Raw genomic sequence first — 17996 nt, 5'->3', positions numbered from 1 at the left:
TGCCAGAATTAACAGTAAAAGTGGAGCCTCCGGAGGAATGAGTGCCCGCGCATCTCACTCCACGCAGCCGCGTGTCCGTGTGAAACTGGCTGCAGGAGAGGAGACACGGCGTCAGGCGCGGGGGTCGGCCGCGTGAGCTCTGTCCCGAGCACATGGAGGAACCGAGTATGTAGCGTTAGAGGAAGGCCTCAGGGAGCGGCATTCCCTTTTCAGAGAGGTCTGTGCCATCAGCCTCCAAGGCTTTGGGGAGGAGGGGGGTGGCAGTCAGGACGTTCTCCCCACCCACCCGCCTTTCCCCTCCCGCCATTCCACATCAGAATGAGACCAGGCGCCGTCTCCGGCTCAGGGCAGAGCCCAGAGCCGTCTGTTGCTTTCGGGTTCATGCTCACCATCAGGCGCCAGCTCCATTTAGCAGAACCTGTTAGCCCACATCATAAGAGGAGGGCCCCAAAGTGGACACATGTGTGCCAGGCTCCTCTGACCTGAGTTCCCTGAGCCTCCCAGAAGAGGCCGGTTCAGTGCCCAAGTCGAAAGGGACGGTCGTCGAGGAGGAGCTGGAGATCCTCAGGACCCCAGACGGCCCAGGCCAAACAGCTGGGAGGGGACAGTGTGGACGCGGAGTCAGGTGGATGGACGCGGTCCTGCAGCTGCGATCGTTCCTGTGGGAGAGACCAGGGCTGACCCCCACCCCCGGGGGCGACCAGCTCACAGCCTGTTGGGATTGAACCACGTCCCCTCAAAGTCTGTATGTTAGAGGGTGGCCCTTGCCCAGTGTGACTGGAGTCCTTATGCAGGGGGGCGTTTGGACAGCGGTGTACCCAGGGAGAGGGCGATGTGATGGTGAATGCAGAGGCCGCCTGATGTGTCTGCAAATCAAGGAACTCACTCGGCAGGTGCCTGCAGCTCGTGGAAGCCGAGCGAGGCCAGGCACAGACTCCCCACCCCCAGTCCACCCCGGGGGGCAGAACCAGCCCCACCAAAGGTGACAGGGCATGATCTCGGTGCCTCCCTCCAGTCTGCCCACCTTGGGCGGGTGCCCCTGCTCTGTCTCCAAGGTGACACCCTCCGCATGTGCCCAGCAAAGGCCTGGGCTGTCACAGATGACCTGAACCAGCCATGATGGCCTCAGTAACGTCAGATGACTTCCCGGCCACTACCTCATCCCCTGTCTGTGCACACGCCACGCATTGTTCCTTCCTCCGCTGCCAAACTGAATGAATCTCTCTCAAGCATCTTTGTTTTCCGAGTGTGAATAGGCCCACTATGTCAGCCTTGTGCTCCCTCTGGGGGAGGGGGGGATGCCATCCAACACATTTTTAGGGGGTGGGGGGATATTTAATGTGACCAGCTGGGGGCCTTGGTGAGACCTCCTCTTGCACTTTCCTCTGAGGCCCGGGGGAATGGCTGAGGTGCCCTGAACTGCCGCCCAGTGCACCCCAACTAGGAAGAATGGTGAGTAGACCCTCCACCACTCGGGGTCAGACGTAGTGTACACCCCACCGCTGAGCCAGGTGAAGCAGCTGATCCCCGCCTGCACTTAGATGTGTCCTCAGGCCCTCTGTCTCGGCCTGAGCAATGCGCCATCTGAAAGGACTTTATCGATGTTTTTGGGGTGACTGTGCTAAATTGCTTCAACTCTTTGCCACCCTATGGACTGTAGCCCTCCAGGCTCCTCTGTCCATGGGATTCTCCAGGCAAAAATACTGGAGTGGGTTGCCATGCCCTCCTCCAGGGAATCTTCCCAACCCAGGGATTGAACCTGAGTCTCTTACATCTCCTGCATCGGTAGACAGGTTCTTTACCACCAGTGCCACCTGGGAAGCCCTTGGGCAGCTGTGCATTCCAATAGATGGTTAAACACTTTTTTCCATCGTTATTTTCAAGCATTTCATTCAGTGCCTGGAATCAGCTCCCCTCAGAGAAGGCTGGGACTGAGGTGTGGATGCCAGGCCCAGGCAGGTGGAGAGAACTAGACTTTCAACAGCGCACTTCTCCATGCTCCTGTTTTCTTCCCACAAAAGAGCCAAGTTACTCAGGTTATGTCATCATGCAGCATTCTTGCCTGTAGCTGATTATAATAAATGTTTTCAGAGAAGAATCAGGATAAAACAGTAACTCACTGTGAATGACAAAAGACTTGCAATAGCCATGGTCACAAATATGGTAAGAGCTCATTTTTAAAAATTACTCAGTGGACAAGGAAATTTGGTTATTTCTAAGGCATACGACTTTCAAAGATAAAAATTGGTATTATGGTCGATTCTATGGACAGTAAGGATATTGAGAAACTCCTTGGAATTTGTATGCAGTTTTTGGAACACATATACTAGTTACATATACCAATACAGATATAAACTAAAGAAGGTTAAAATCACCTTTATTTCACAATGCTTCTCATGTAATTTAACATATCAAATAAGCCTAATTAGTTTTATATCACTATTTTTATATGGAGAGAGCACAAATCTTTGATATTTTCTGGGGGCGCTCTGGGAAAAAATTCCCAAAGTTGGTTCTAAGTCAAAAAGACTTCTTTTAAAATCTGACTTTGGGGACTTCTTTGGTGGTGAAGTGGTTAAGACTTCGCCTTCCAGTGCAGGGGGTAAAGGTTCAATTCCTGGTTGGGGATCCCACAGCCCCAACCTAGTGGCCAGAAAACCAGAACATAGAGCAGCAGTAATATTGTAACAAATTCAATCCAGTGGTCCACATTAAAAAAAGAAAAAGAAAAAAAACCCTGACTTGGGAAAGTTCTCAAATATGTCAACAGGTTTAAGACACTTGATTCAATGTGATCACATGTAATGTGAAATGATACTTAGTTATCTCTTTAACCAAAGTAACAATTAAAAGATTTCAAAGACAGAAAGTTATAAAAAGACTTACGTTCTTTCAATATTGAGAAGACTCAGTTTTCTGAAGTAATCAAAGACCTGATTAAGACAGCATGAAGTATAGGAAATTATTTTGGTAAGTACAGAATCTTTGTTTTCTTGGCATATTATTCAACAGGTAAAGTAAAATCTTTTGTGATAATACAAGAAAACCTTGTTCTCTTAACACAGAATATTGAATTCTAGTTTTGCATAGCACACTGTTATTAAAGATTTTTTTTTTAAAAATCTTGTAATTAAATTTAATTTTAACCAGCTTGATCACACAATGTATTAATAAGATTTTCTCTCTCACTTTTTGTTCTGTAAACTTTTAATACCTATTTTTTTCTCTATTCTCCTTAAAAAAATAATTGAAGCAACAATTAAATAATCTCTAAACAAGAACAAAATTATTCTCCTTTTCCCTTTACAAAAATGCATACTTATACCTTAAACCTTTTTTTTTAACCAAAAATCACATCTTGCTTTCCTTGCAAACTTTGTATCGAGTTTTTTTCTTTATTGTTTTTATTTCCAGTAGTTTCATTTACATATAAGACTAGAATTCTTAACTCTTAGTAATTAATATCTTGTGAAAGTTGGGAGGTAAGCAATTGTGAACTGTCTGCCACATACAGCTTTCTGTAGTAGATGAGCAAATTTACATATCAAGTCATCATTTCTAGGGGCATACGCTCCCTCCTGGTGGTCTGTGGTAAGTGGCTTCAGTTGTGTCTGACTCTTTGCGACCTCATGGACTGTAGCCCACCAGGCTCCTCTGTCCATGGGATTCTCCAGGCAAGAGTACTGGGGTGGACTGCCATACCCTCCTCCAGAGGGATCTTCCTGATCCAGGGGTTGAACCCACATCTCTTGCATCTCCTGCATTGGCAGGTGGGTTCTTTGCCACTAATGCCATCTGGGGCGAAAAAGAAGGCTGGATGACCATCTTGGACAGGTGACATCACCCAGCAACCTTTTCAACTTTTGTTGTCTTAAAGTAACTTACTCTAGAATGCTACAGATTATTAACCCTCCTCTCCCCACAGCTCCCTCCTAGTGCAACTTATTTTCAACGTGACAAAAGAACATATTTACTAACAGACTCAAACATATTTAGTCTCTCTTTAATAAGCCCAAAGTAGATAATTTAAATTTAGGTTTAGAAATCTCAGTGTTTTATCTTATTGAGAAACGATCTCAATATTTACTGATTAACCATCATTTACCTGAATGTAAGTTAAAGGTTTGCATTACCCAAAAGATTTTGGAAGCGATGTTTGAGCAGAAGTATTTCACAAAGCCTAATTCTTTCTTGAGTTGCCGTGCAGGAGGTTGTTGAGTGGTGCTGGGAGCCGGGCTCCGAGGGATGTGATTGGAGAGAGAGGAGGCGGTGTGAGTCCAGCCTCGGTCTTCTCAGACACGGCCTCTGACCAGTCGGGCCCGCAGCACAGGGCTCCTGCCTGAAGGGCCGAACATCACCGTCCACGTGACGGAGCCCAGACGCACTGTTAAACGTCTACTGCGTGTCTCGGGGCAGATGGAGAAACACTGGAGGCGGGGAATTGGAGCCTGAAGACACCCCCGCCGGAGCTCCGCTCTGGGGACCGTAGGTAACTCTACACACCAGGACTCGAGGGGCTCTGTCCCTAGAGACCCCCCTGCTGGCCCCATAACCCCTCAAGTCTCAACGACCCTTTCAAGCACCTGCGACCCGCCCCATTCAGAAGCGCTCTGATTGGACAGCACGGCCTCTCTGCACACTCACAGCGCTAAGACCGCACTCAGCTTGCGGGCACGTAAAGACGGAGGCGCTGTCCCCCACTGACCCCCAAAAATGGGCTTCAGAGCACACGGAGGGGATGGGGGCCTCGGGAAAGGAGAGGAGAGTGGTGGGGGAGGCACAGATGGGCTCCCCACGGGCTGCGGGACGGCGAGGGAGAGAGACCCGGAGCTGCTCCGGTGAGGGCGCCCCTGAATCCCGGTGTTAACAGATTTCAGCTCTGCAGTTTCCCGGGTACCTAACGACACACCTGTACCGAGGGCCAAGGACCTCCGCGGCAGTGCTGTGCGGGGGCGGTCACACAAAGCCTAGTGCCCCTGATCACCTTGACCTTGCAGTTATCAGCCCTGTCCTAATAATGATGAAAAAGGGTTAGTCGCTCAGTCGTGCCCGACTCTTTGCGACCCCATGGACTGGGACTGTAGCGCACCAGGCTCCTCTGTCCATGAGGTTGCCAGGCAAGGGTGGGTTCCCATGCCCTCCTCCAGGGAATCTTCCCAACCCAAGGACTGAACCTGGATCTCCTGATTTGCAGGTGGATTTTTCTTTCTTTCTTTCTTTCTTTTTTTTTTTTTTTACTGTCTGAGCCACTAGGGAAGCCCTAAAACAAAACCAGTTAGCAACCCTGAAAATGGAACCAGTCACTGCAGTAACTCAGCAGAGGATGTCAGTGCTGACCAGCCGCCTGCAAGGAGAATGAATGAGCTGGACAGTGGGACTAAGGCATTCACCCGGCAAGTGGGGCAAAGGGATGACAGGATAGAAAACAGAAGATTGAAGACAGCTGGAGGGCAGAGGAGATATGAGAGACCCCAGCTGTAGTAGGAGTCCCAGAAAAAGAGTCAAGAAAACTGCGGGGAAGTAATGTGGGCCTATAGGGTAGGGGTCCCGAAGGAAAAGAATCCAGCGAGGCTTTTTGACAGAAGAGAAGCCATTTTTGCCCGAGTCATTTTGGGATCTAAGCTTGGCCACCATGCTGTCAGTAATTCATGATCTTGTGGGAACAAATGATCATCATCAGGCGAGAGACAGAACAACAGCAAAGACAAGGAGTCAGCTGTAAAGACCCCCAGGTCTGCTTCAGTGGTACAGATTAGCCCAACATGCTCCACCTCTAGACCAACTGGAATCTGAGGGATGACAATATTGACCTTTTCTAACCCTCATGACTTCAATCATCTATCAACTACCTTTGCCCCAGTTCTCTGCTGAATTCTGCTCTGTTTCAGCCCCTTCATTAAGATGCACGTACCCTTAGCTTAAAACTCCCCAAGTATCTCTGTTCCGGGCGACACTACTTTGAGAAAGATCCCTTAAGTGTTCTCCTTATTTGTTGCAAGTGATAAACCTTCCTCCTCCTGTCCTTTGACTGGTGTGTCATTTTTGGCTTGATCCCCACCAAGAGGTGGCCCCAGTGCTGGTATCCCAACTGCCTGTGTGCAGTGTGAGGCATCACCTCTGGGTCTGGGAATGAGGTTCAGCTGAGCTCTCCTGAACATTCACTGGAAGGACTGATGCTGAAGCTGAAACTTCAATACTTTGGCCACCTGATGCGAAGAACTGACTCCTTGGAAAAGACCCTGATACTGGGAAAGATTGAAGACAGGAGGAGAAGGGGACGATAGAGGATGAGATGGTTGGATGGCATCACCGATTCGATGGACATGGATTTGAGCAAACTGCAGGATACGGTGAAGGACAGGGAAGCCTGGAGTGCTACAATCCATGGGGTCTCAAAGAATCGGACATGACTGAGTGACTGAACACCAACAACAAGCTCTCCTCCGGGGTGAAACTCAACCACAAGAAGGAGGAGAAACTGGCGGTTCCTGGGACTTCCTGGGGAGGCCTGATCCTTGAAACTGCTCCTTGGCCCAGAGCCTTGTCCAGGCTGCCCCCTTGAAAGCCCCGCCCTCACGGGCTTGCTGAACTGGTTCATCTCTGCAGGAGTCCTTGGCTCAGTTCAGAGCCTGCAGGGGAATGAACAGAATCCAGCAAAGCTGGCTTGTTTGGTTTGGAATTCTTATTTTTTAATCCTCTCATGATGAGATTAAACTAGGCTAATAAAGCATTTTTTCTGTATCATAAAATTCACCAAAGCAGACACAGGTAGAGCAATAGCTGTAAAACATCACGTGGGACTCTGAAAGACTTGGTAAGTAGCATTCTGGGCATCCAGGTGAACCCTGGCATTAAAGTTGCTTATGGGCAGAAAAGGGTTTGTCTAATGGGCTGTCGTGTGTACACAGGGGAGCCACCCTTGGTCCCTGGCTGTGTTGGGGGGGAGTGGGAGGAGAGAATGTTTTAATTTTCTATTCTTTATGCTGCTCAACACGAGAAGCTAATGACAACCCAGCCTCCTCCTGAAATGCCTGATGTTTTCCTGGCAGGAGATAGAGAAGCGACATTGGTTGAGGCAGCTCAGGAGCATTCCAAAGCCGCTGTCTGCGAAGCACATGGTTCATCTTTCTCCCCAGTTGTTGACTGGAGCCAGGAGAGAGCAGAGAGACCCCCGAGGCCTGTGTCCATGGTGGGGAGAGGCTTTGAGGAAGTGAAGCTCGGTTGATGGGTGGAGAATGGTCACCACAGAGGTGTGGCCGGGACTTCAAGAAGTCGGAAGTCCTTAGGTTTAAATGGACGCAGCCCAGGGGCGCCCGGAACTCTGGTCCCGTCTCAGAACACCCAGCTGGAGTCTCCAGGAGCCTGCAGAGCAGCCCAGGGCCAGCCCCACCGGGAGGACACTAGGGCCTGGGCATCGGCTCCGCTCCCGGACCCCCGCCCGCACCTTCTCCTCTCCAGGGACTCCTTCCTGCCAAGGCCAGGCCAGGGCTGCCCTCTCTCAGGCCCAGGGTTTTGTGGGTGACTCGTTCAGGTCAAGGACGACTATGACAGGAGGCTCAGGAGGAGAGATCCACCCGGGGTCCTAAAGGCGAGATGAGCGCCCAGGGCCGGCCTCCGCGGGCCTGATGGCAAGTGGAAAGGGGAGGCAAACCGAAAGGGAAAGGGCAGACGACAGGAAAACGCGCCCGGCTGAGGGCTGAGGATGCAGGCCCTGCGCGCAGGACCCGGTCTCGGAACAAGCCAGTCCTCCGCGCCCCTCCCTCTGCAAGTGCTCTGGAAGTCACCATCGAGGTTTTTCCCTTCCTCTCCCGTGGCTTCCTTTTCCTTTTCAGATTTTCCTTTCACATTTCACTGGAGAGGAGCAGCAAATAATTTTTTTGTAATGGAAACTGGATGGAAAATAAAAATAACAATTCAGCCGTTCATTTAGATGGCTCAGCTGTAGAAGCTGGCCTCCTGGGCCCCCTCACCGTCCCGCCGCGTCGGGTCCCCGAAGCCCCGGCTCCAGGCTCTGCCCGCCCCCGACGCGGGACCCCGAGCCGCCCGGAGACTCGCTCCCGTCGGGTGAGCTGGGAGCAGAGGCGAGGCCGCGGCTCCGCGGCGCCGTCTGCCGGGCCAAACGCGCCCTGCGCCCGCGGAGAAGCACAGCTCACCGCGACACCCACTGGACCCTCTCTGCGGCTTCCTCGGTACACATTTCTCATACTCAGTAACACATTTCTATTGAGGAATGGGTGCTTATATTCCTGATTGTTATCTTGATGACAACTGTATTGCAACATGACTCATTTGCAATATGACTCATGAACTCACATGTGCAGTTCAGTGGTCTTTCCTGAATTCAGGATTGATCCGTCACTGTCACAGTCAACTTTAGAGCATTCTCATCGCTGGAGAAGATCCCCCAGCTCATGACCAGGCTTAGCCCCTTCCCCCACCCCCCACACCCCACACCCCCAGTCCTCCCACCCTAGGCTACCACCAACCTACTCTTGTCTCCGTTTTTACCTATTCTGGACATTTCATGTAACTGGACAAATGCAAAGTGTAGCCTTTTGTTTCTTCCAGCTCAGGCACATTGTAGCACATGTCAAAACCTCATCTGTCTTCACGGCTGAGTAATATTCTGTTGTGTGTCTCCACCACATTTTGTCTGTACAGTCATTCATTGCTGGTCGTTTGGGTTTTTGTCTCCACCTTTGACTGATACAAACAATGCTGCAGTGAACATGTACACGTTTTCCGGTGGACGTGTATTTTCATCCTTCTTGGGCATGCAGCTAGGAGTGGAACTGCTGAGTCGTACGGTGGCTCTGTTGAACCGCTGAAGGATACTGCCAGACTGCTTCCCAAGGCACTTGTGCCACCTTACATCCCCACCAACCATGCACAAGGCTTCTGGTTTTCCCACACCCTCGCCAGCCCTTGTGGTCATCTGACTTGTTGGTTTTAACCATCCTGAGTGGTGTGAGTTGTTGCCTCATTGTGGTTAATCCGAGTTTCCTGGTGGCAATGATGTCGAGCATCTTTTCACGAGCTAGTGGGCCATTTGTGCATTCTCTTTGAAGTATCTATTCAAATCTTTTGCCCATTTAAAAAATTAGGTTAAATTGTCTTTTATTGTTGAGTTGTAGTAGTTCTCTATCTTTGAGACTCAAGTCCTCACCTTCACTCTTTGGGTGCCTGAAATTGGAGGCCAAGGGAAGAAGCAGCCTGAACCTAAGACGTTTCTGAAAAATAAAATCTATTTCAAAACTGTACAGAACCAATCCGGAAGGAAGAGGAGAAAGATAATTAGCTTCATTCTCAACCTGGAAGCTCTACTCAGTTCTGGACCTGTTTTTTTCTGCTCTGCCCCTAGCCTGGAATCTTCTGTGGGGGTAGAAGGAAGACCAAGGGCTCATGGGTCGGGGTGGGGGGAGGTAATGGGGTCTCAGACGAAGGAAGACCATGGGTCAGGGGCTCCCAGGCAGAGACCGTGGCCAGCAGTGTCTACATGCTTGCCAGTCCTGCCATGTTATTTATCAGATCAAATCTTGTAAAGCTTCTTAGAGTATTCTGACCTCAGGAGTGGATGGCACGGAGCCCTGCAACACTGAACAGGATTTTAGTCCGTCCTTACAAAATATTCCTTCTGGTAAAGTGAATAATCACCCAAAGAAATTTTGTTGCTGTTTTATTTTTAAATTAATATTATTAACTCACACCTTTCTCTCTTATAAACACTGTCTTTGACACCTGGGATGTAGGAAACTGATTTAACTTTTCAGGAAGTGACCCCATGTGTGTGCTGCCACTTCAGACAACTGTCTGACTCTTTTGTGACCCCACGGACTGCAGCCTGCCAGGCTCCTTTGTCCATGGGATTCTGCAGGCAAGAATACTGGAGTGGGTTGCTGTGCCCTCCTCCAGGGGATCTCCCTGACCCAGGGATCAAATCCCCTGGGTATCTCTTACATCGTCTGCATTGGCAGGCAGGTTCTTTACCACTAGCACCACCTGCAGGAAGCCCCTGAACCCATAGGAAAGATTGTATTAGGAAAAGAACAGAAGAACCTTGCTTAAAGACAAGTTTGTTAACTTGGTTTCTGTCTTACTAAAATTCTCTAGCATTGCAAAGGAAGTGTTTGGGAAAAACTGTAGCAAAAAATACATCTCCTGTTCTATTCCCTTGTGTGATTTCAGTTCAAAAGACGGAGAGCAGCTGTGTCGGATAACACTAACTTTATTGAAGCACTTTAGAGATGGAAAGTCCTAAACCTTGTCCTTATTTTAAATGGTCCCCCTGCTGTCGCCCACTTGCAGGTGGCATCTCTCCTTGCTTCCCTGCTGCTGCTGGTCGGAGGCATGTTCTCCGCATCCACCCCACCCCCTGGGCCGCTGGAGAAAGTCTTCCAGTACATTGACCTCCATCAAGATGAATTTGTGCAGGTAAGAGACCCGACAGGCGCCGAACACTTGGACAGTGCACTTTGGGAAGCTGGGAGAATTTGCTGGGAGATGTGGATTTTTTGTTTTTTTCTTTTTTGCCTGACAACTTGCTGTTCAGTCACTAGGTCGTGTCCGATTCTTTGTGACCCCATGAACTGTAGCCTGCCAGGCTTCCCTGTTCTCCACTGTCTCCGGGAGTTTGCTCAAGTTCATGTCCATTGAGTCAGTGATGCTATCTAACCATCTCATCCTTTTCCTGACAACTTAATTCCATTTAAAATGCCTGTGGCTCCTCATTGAATTAAAATAGTCAATGTTGGTTAGATTTAGGTAAGAGATCCCTCCTGGCCGTTCCTCCTGAAAGGGGGCATTCCCAGCACATTTGCTCTGGGTCTGTCTGTTCAGGGATGCCCAGCAAGCTCTGGTGAGTCCATGTTTACCCTGGACCATCATCAGATGGCCCACCCTCCCCTCTTCTTCAGAGGGTCCCTCACCGAGGTCCTCTCCGCCCACAAACCTGCCTGAAACATCCCCGTTACACCACCAGCTGCCACAGCAGCTGTAAGTCCAGAGTCCTGTCAAGCTCATGGCAAGGCTGTCTGTTTTGTAGCCCACATGCACTATGTACTTTACTCCCTCCTTTACGATTCTCTGCTTCATCCTGACACGTGGCCATCTGCATGTGGTGTGGGCACGTGTGTGTGGGGAGAGACATGGCAAGTGGGGGCTAGGGGGAGAGGGAGGCCTGGGGAGCAGGAAGTCATGGGGGTTGGGGGCGCTGGACCCACCGTCCCACCTGGCACACCCCTCTCCTTCTGCTGGCTCTCCTACCCGCCCACCCCAGCACACCCCGCCCGCCTCCACCACCAGGAATACCCTGAGCTCCCAACACTGTGTCTGGCACGGGATGCATGGTCAGTGTCTGCTCACTGGACCAACCAGCCCACGTCAGAAACATTATTGTGCAAACAGACTGAACCCCCCGTGTTCATACTAAAGTACTAGCTGAATCTCCAGGCTGCTGGCCCTGAGCTGGGCCTTCATGGGCTCCTTCCTTGTGGGGGCGTGTTCACTTGACAGAAATGCCTGTTGGACTTTCACAACTTTCCTGGGGTGTTGTCCAGTGTAGTGGGGAGAGAAGAGAGAGATGACTCAGGGACCCACAAGGGGTGTTCGTGGGAAGCTGAGTCCTCGAGCGGGTGGCCAGAGGCTCTCAGTTCAGAAGCTAGCCGGGTGACGGGGACGGCCCTTCCATGGGGGCTGAGGCCTGGGGGGCCCAGGTCCAGGCTTTAGAGGCAGGCTCCTCCATCCGTCCTTCCCCCGGGCTCCTGTTCTCACCTCCAGCTGGGTCTCCAGGTCAGAAGAGGGGACCCGGGGGTCCTGCAAGGCATGCCCAGGGGATCAGACATAATGACCCCCCACGCTAACCACCTGTCGCTTTGCCCCCAGACGCTGAAGGAGTGGGTGGCCGTCGAGAGCGACTCGGTGCAGCCGGTGCCCCGCCTGCGACGAGAGCTGCACCGGATGGCGGGCCTGGCTGCGGACCGGCTCCGGGGCCTGGGAGCCCGCGTGGCCTCGGTGGACGCGGGCTTTCAGCAGGTGCCGGTGCCCCCGCCTCCCGCCTCGGCCAGGCTCCTCTTCCTAGGGCCAGGATGGGGCTTCCCTGGGCTCCCCAGGGCTTCCCAGTGTCCCCGCCCGCCCCATCGTCTCCAGTCCCAGTGAGGCTGTGGCACTGACTTCCTGTCCTGCCGGACCGAGGGGCAGATGGGGCAGGTGAAGGGGGCACGTGAAAGCCCCTCACCCGTGCTGTTCACGTCCTTCACGTGCCTTGCGCTTCTCCCAAGGGCCCTCTCCCTTAAGCGCAAATGCCTCCTTAAAGGAACCGACCTTTAAGAATCAAGGTTCCCTTCTGCCTTTCGGGGGAAGGTCCCTGGAGGAGGGTGTGGCGACCGGCTCCTGTGTCCTTGTCTGGAGAATCCCATGGACAGAGGAGCCTGGCAGACTACAGTCCGTGGAGTCACAAAGAGTCAGACACGACCAACACAGGGACACACACACTCACACACACACACTGTCTCATACACACACTCACACACATACACAGTCATGCACACACATACTCACACACACATACACACGGTCACGCACAGTCACACACACACTCACACACACACACTCACACACACACATAGTCACGCACACACACACACTCACACATGCACACAGTCTCACACACACTCACACACAGTCATGCACACACACACAGTCACACACACACACATACACACAGTCACGCACACACACACTCTCACACACACACATAGTCACACACACACACATACACACAGTCGCACACACACACAGTCACACACACACTCACACACACACACTAGCACACACTGTCTCATACACACACTCACACACACAGTCACGCACACACACACTCACACACACACATAGTCATGCACACACACACATACACACAGTCACTCACACACACTGTCTCATACACACACTCACACACACACAGTCACGCACACACATACACACACATACAGTCACGCACAAACACACACACATACACACAGTCGCACACACACACTCTCACACACACACACCCTCACACACACATACTCACACACAGTCATGCACATACACACTCACACACACACAGTCATGCACACACACACATACACACAGTCAAGCACACACACACTCTTACACACACACTTACACACACACACACTCATATACACTGTCTCACACACACTCACACACACACACTCAAAGTCTCACACACACACATACTCACAGTCACATGCACACATACACACAGTCACACACACTCACACACACACTCACACACAGTCATGCACACACACACACACTGTCTCACACACAGTCTCACACACTCTCACACACTCACACACACACATACACACAGTCATGCACACACATACACACAGTCATGCACACACACACACACACTGTCTCACACACACTCTCACACACTCACACACACACATACACACAGTCACACACATACACACACTGTCTCACACACACTCACACACACACACTCTCACACATACACACACTCACACACACACATACTCACAGTCACATGCACACACACACACTGTCTCACACACAGTCTCACACACTCTCACACACACACACACATACACACAGTCATGCACACACATACACACAGTCACGCACACACACACACTGTCTCACACACAGTCTCACACACTCTCACACACACACACATACACACAGTCATGCACACACATACACACAGTCATGCACACACATACACACAGTCACGCACACACACACAGTCTCACACACACTCACACACTCACACACACACATACACAGTCATGCACACACATACACACAGTCACACACACAGTCACACACACACTGTCTCACACACACTGTCTCACATACTCACAGTCATGCACACACATACTCACACAGTCACGCACACACACTCACACACACACATACACACAGTCATGCACACACACATACACACACTGTCTCACACACACACTCTCACACACTCACACACACACACTCTCTCTGTCTCACACACACACACACACACACATACACGGGGGCACATGGACCTTTACTTGAACCTCCCAGTGTCCCCTGCTTCAGCGCTGACGTGTGTGCAAAGACTAGTCTCCAGGACTGCATCTGCCTGCTTGGAGCTGGTGGAGTCTGAGTTTAGACTGAGGAGTGTGCTCAGTCACTCAGTCGTGTCGGACTTTCTGTGACCCCACGGACTGTAGCCCACTAGGCTCCTCTGTCCATGGGATTCTCCAGGCATGAATACTGAAGTGGGTTGGCATTTCCTCCTCTGGAGGATCTTCCCAACCCAGGGATCACACCTGTATCTCCTGCATCTGCAAAATTGCAGGCTGATTCTTTTACAGCCAAACCACTGGGAAAACTCTCATATGGAAGAGCATGTTCAATTAAGTTTACTCTTGGTCAGTGTGTATCTGAGGAAGAACTTCTCATGATGTTTACATTAGAAGTGTCTTGTGGTACCCCCTTAAGAGTCAGATAAAAATAATGTGGCTCTCCAAGGACCAGGGGTAGAAACAGACTCCTAGTGCCATGTCTTTGAATTTTCTGGAAGAACTAAATAGTTTTGTTTTATAAACATTATCCCTTTTCCTTCTGCAGCTGCCTGATGGTCAGACCCTCCCAATACCTCCCATCCTCCTGGCTGAACTGGGCAGTGACCCCAAGAAGCCCACGGTGTGCTTCTATGGCCACGTGGATGTGCAGCCTGCCAGACAGGAGGACGGGTGGCTCACGGACCCGTACACGCTGACGGAGGTGGACGGTCAGTGGCGAAGGATCGCTCACAGAGCTTAACGGTTTGAGATGCAGCTCTGCCTCAGGTACCAGGTTTTACCTGTGGCTGTGAGGATTGGACAGAATGCAGCGCTCTTGGTTCACCAGTTGGTTCAACGAAGCTGATTTTCTTTCATTTGTGAAAGAAACTATGAGCTTTTGTGCCCCTGGGTGAATTAAGTCCCCAGGATGGGAGTTCTTGGGTTTTACATATTTTCTTTTCAAAAAACATCAAATGTAATTATACTTTATAAAGACAAGAAGAAGAAAGATTAATGGAGACACCTGTGCACCCTTTTTCTTTCCCCTGATAATTGTAAAATCTCAGAGTGAGAGGCTGTGTTACCTGATATTTTGCAACAAATCCTCAGGTCTTTCTCAATGAATTTGGATAAAAATAGCTAACTACTATTAAGGCCAAAGGGCTCTGTATATTTTCAATTAGCTTACATTTGTTGACTAGCATACTATTTGTATTTAAAAAATAAAACTTTGTGAGTTCAGAGCAAGACTGCTGCCTAGAAAAAGAGAGAACCTGATTCAAGCAACTATCTGCAAAACTACTTTTGTTTTTGATTCCCTCACTCAACCTGGCAGAGGCATCCATGCTTTTCTGAAAATTCTTCCCCCGTTTTTAAAGGAAAACTTTATGGCCGAGGAACAACAGACAACAAAGGACCTGTTTTAGCATGGATCAATGCGGTGAGCGCGTTCAAGGCCCTGGACGAGGTAGGTGCTGGCTGCACTTGGGAGTGAGGACGGTGATGGTGATGATGACAGTGATGGTGATAGTGGTGATGACAGGACAGTAAGGATGATGATGATGGTGGTGATGGTGATGGAGAGGATGGTGATGGTGGTGATGACAGTAAGGATGATGGTGATGGTAATAGTGATGATGACAGTAAGGATGATGGTGATGGAGATGATGGTGATGGTGGTGGTGATGGTGGTGATTGTAGTGATGGTGGTGATGACAGTAAGGATGATGGTGATGGAGATGATGGTGATGGTGGTGGTGGTGATGGAGAGGATGGTGATGGTGGTGATGACAGTAAGGATGATGGTGATGGAGATGATGGTGGTGGTGATGGTAGTGAATGGTGATGGTGCTGATGAGGATGAGATGATGGTGATGTTGATGACGGCAGTAATAATGATGGTGATGGTGATGGTGATAGAGATGATGGTGATGGTGGTGATGGTGATGGAGATGATGGTGATGGTGGTGATGGTGATGGAGAGGATGGTAATGGTGGTGATGACAGTAAGGATGATGGTGATGGTGATAGTGATGGAGATGATGGTGATGGTGATGGTGGTGATGACAGTAATGATGATGGTGATGGTAATAGTGATGATGACAGTAAGGATGATGGTGATGATGGTGATAGTAATGGAGATGATGGTGATGGTGGTGATGAGGATGGAGATGATGGTGATGGTGATGGTGGTGATGACAGTAATGATGATGGTGATGGTAATAGTGATGATGACAGTAAGGATGATGGTGATGGAGATGATGGTTATGGTGTTGGTGATGGTGGTGATGGTGGTGATGGTGGTGATGGTGATGGAGATGATGGTGGTGGTGATGGTGGTGATGGTAGTGAATGGTGATGGTGCTGATGAGGATGGAGATGATGGTGATGTTGATGACAACAGTAATGATGATGGTGATGGTGATGGAGATGGTGGTGGTGGTGGTGGTGGTGGTGATGGTGATGGAAATGATGGTGATAGTGATAGTGGTGATGGTGGTGATGGTGGTGATGGTGACAGTAAGGATGATGGTGATGGTGGTGATGATGATGGAGATGATGGTGATGTTGAAGACGACAGTAATGATGATGGTGATGGTGACGGTGATGGTGGTGATGGCAGTGATGGTGATGGTGCTGATAAGGATGGAGATGATGGTGATGGTGATGACAGTGGCTATGGCGATGGTGGGCTGTCCTATCTGGGGAGGACTGAGATGGGGGGGTCTATCTCTGGGCACTGTGTCTACAGGAGAAACACAAGGCAAGTGGAGCAGCTCAGCCGTGCCCGAGGCTGAGATCCTTGATGCTGCTTCTCCCAAATCCTGTCCATTGAGCAGGCCCTGGCTTTGATTCTGTTTTTTGCTGGAAGTGATTTCATCAGGTGCCAGAGACTCTCTCTCCTGAGAAGAAGCAGAAGAGAGGGTTTAAGTGCTCTCCACTTGACTGCTTTATCTCACTGAGGAAGACAAGCTTTATGAATCGGGACATCTTTCTGGCCGGGCCCTGTTGACCTGTTGTTCATGTGCTCCTCTAAATTAGCCCTTGGTTTCTTCCTCTCTCTTCAATTCTCTCTCTACTTTCTTAGTCTTTTTATCTTTCCTTCATTCCTCACCAGTTTCCTCCTCTCTTTTTCTGTTCTTCTTCCTTAAGAAGAGGAAAACAATATTTATAAGTTTCTACGCATGTGTGCTAAGCTACTTCAGTCATGTCTGACTCTTGGGACTGTAGCCCTCCAGGCTCCTCTGTCCATGGGATTCTCTAGGCAAGAATACTGGGGTGGGTTGCCGTGCCCTCCTCCAGGGGATCTTCCCCACCCAGGGATTGAACCCGAGTCTTTTATATCTCCTGCATTGGCAGGAGTGTTTTTTTGCCACTAATGCCACCTGGGAAGTGCTGCATACATAATATATAATCCTCCATTCATCCTGTCTGTGTGAAGGTAAAAAGCTAGTTTGGTTTTTAAATTTCAGTTCTGAAACTTACATAATCACAAACAAAAGATATGAAGTCCTCATGGCCCTAAACAAATCAGTTCATCTCTCCAAGCTTCACTTTCCTCATCTGTGATCTATGATTGATCGTTTCTATCACCAGGCTTATTGAGTGTATTAAGTGAAGTTACACGTATAAAGTTTCTCTGGTACCTGCAAGTACCAGGCCCTTTATGAGCACTGGCTTCTTGCTTCCTGGTTCCCTCCCATCCCCGTCCTGTCTTGTTCAGCGCACTTACATGTACACTTCTCTGGCTCATCTTACCAAGAGGCAGGGCGACTATTAATACCCGCCTCACATAAAGAAGTGGCTGTCACTCAAGAGGTGACGCGGCTAGTCCCCGGTCCCTTGGGTGTTAAGGGACAGAGCAGAGAGCCCTGGCTGCTGGTCTCAGATCCTTCTCTGACGCTTAATAGCTACTGACTTGTA

At 50.0% G+C, this 17996-nt stretch overlaps 1 protein-coding gene across 2 annotated transcripts in view; it reads left to right on the top strand.

Moving 5' to 3' along the window:
- Window positions 1-1408: 1408 nt before the first annotated feature.
- Window positions 1409-17996, top strand: part of CNDP1 (carnosine dipeptidase 1) — a 29938-nt gene continuing 13350 nt past the window's right edge. The window contains exons 1-5 of one of the 2 annotated variants that reach the window (XM_043444137.1): window positions 1409-1452; window positions 10306-10431; window positions 11881-12030; window positions 14638-14800; window positions 15452-15540. In XM_043444137.1, coding sequence (XP_043300072.1) covers window positions 1450-1452; window positions 10306-10431; window positions 11881-12030; window positions 14638-14800; window positions 15452-15540 — 531 coding nt within the window. In that variant the 5' untranslated portion in view covers window positions 1409-1449. Of the gene's footprint in view, window positions 1453-6610; window positions 6815-10305; window positions 10432-11880; window positions 12031-14637; window positions 14801-15451; window positions 15541-17996 lie in introns of those variants that run through there. The other variant, XM_043444138.1, reaches the window with a different exon arrangement.

Source organism: Cervus canadensis, chromosome 23 (assembly GCF_019320065.1).
Source record: "Cervus canadensis isolate Bull #8, Minnesota chromosome 23, ASM1932006v1, whole genome shotgun sequence".
Classification (NCBI taxonomy): domain Eukaryota; kingdom Metazoa; phylum Chordata; class Mammalia; order Artiodactyla; family Cervidae; genus Cervus; species Cervus canadensis.
This window is presented reverse-complemented; position numbering and strand designations above follow the sequence as displayed.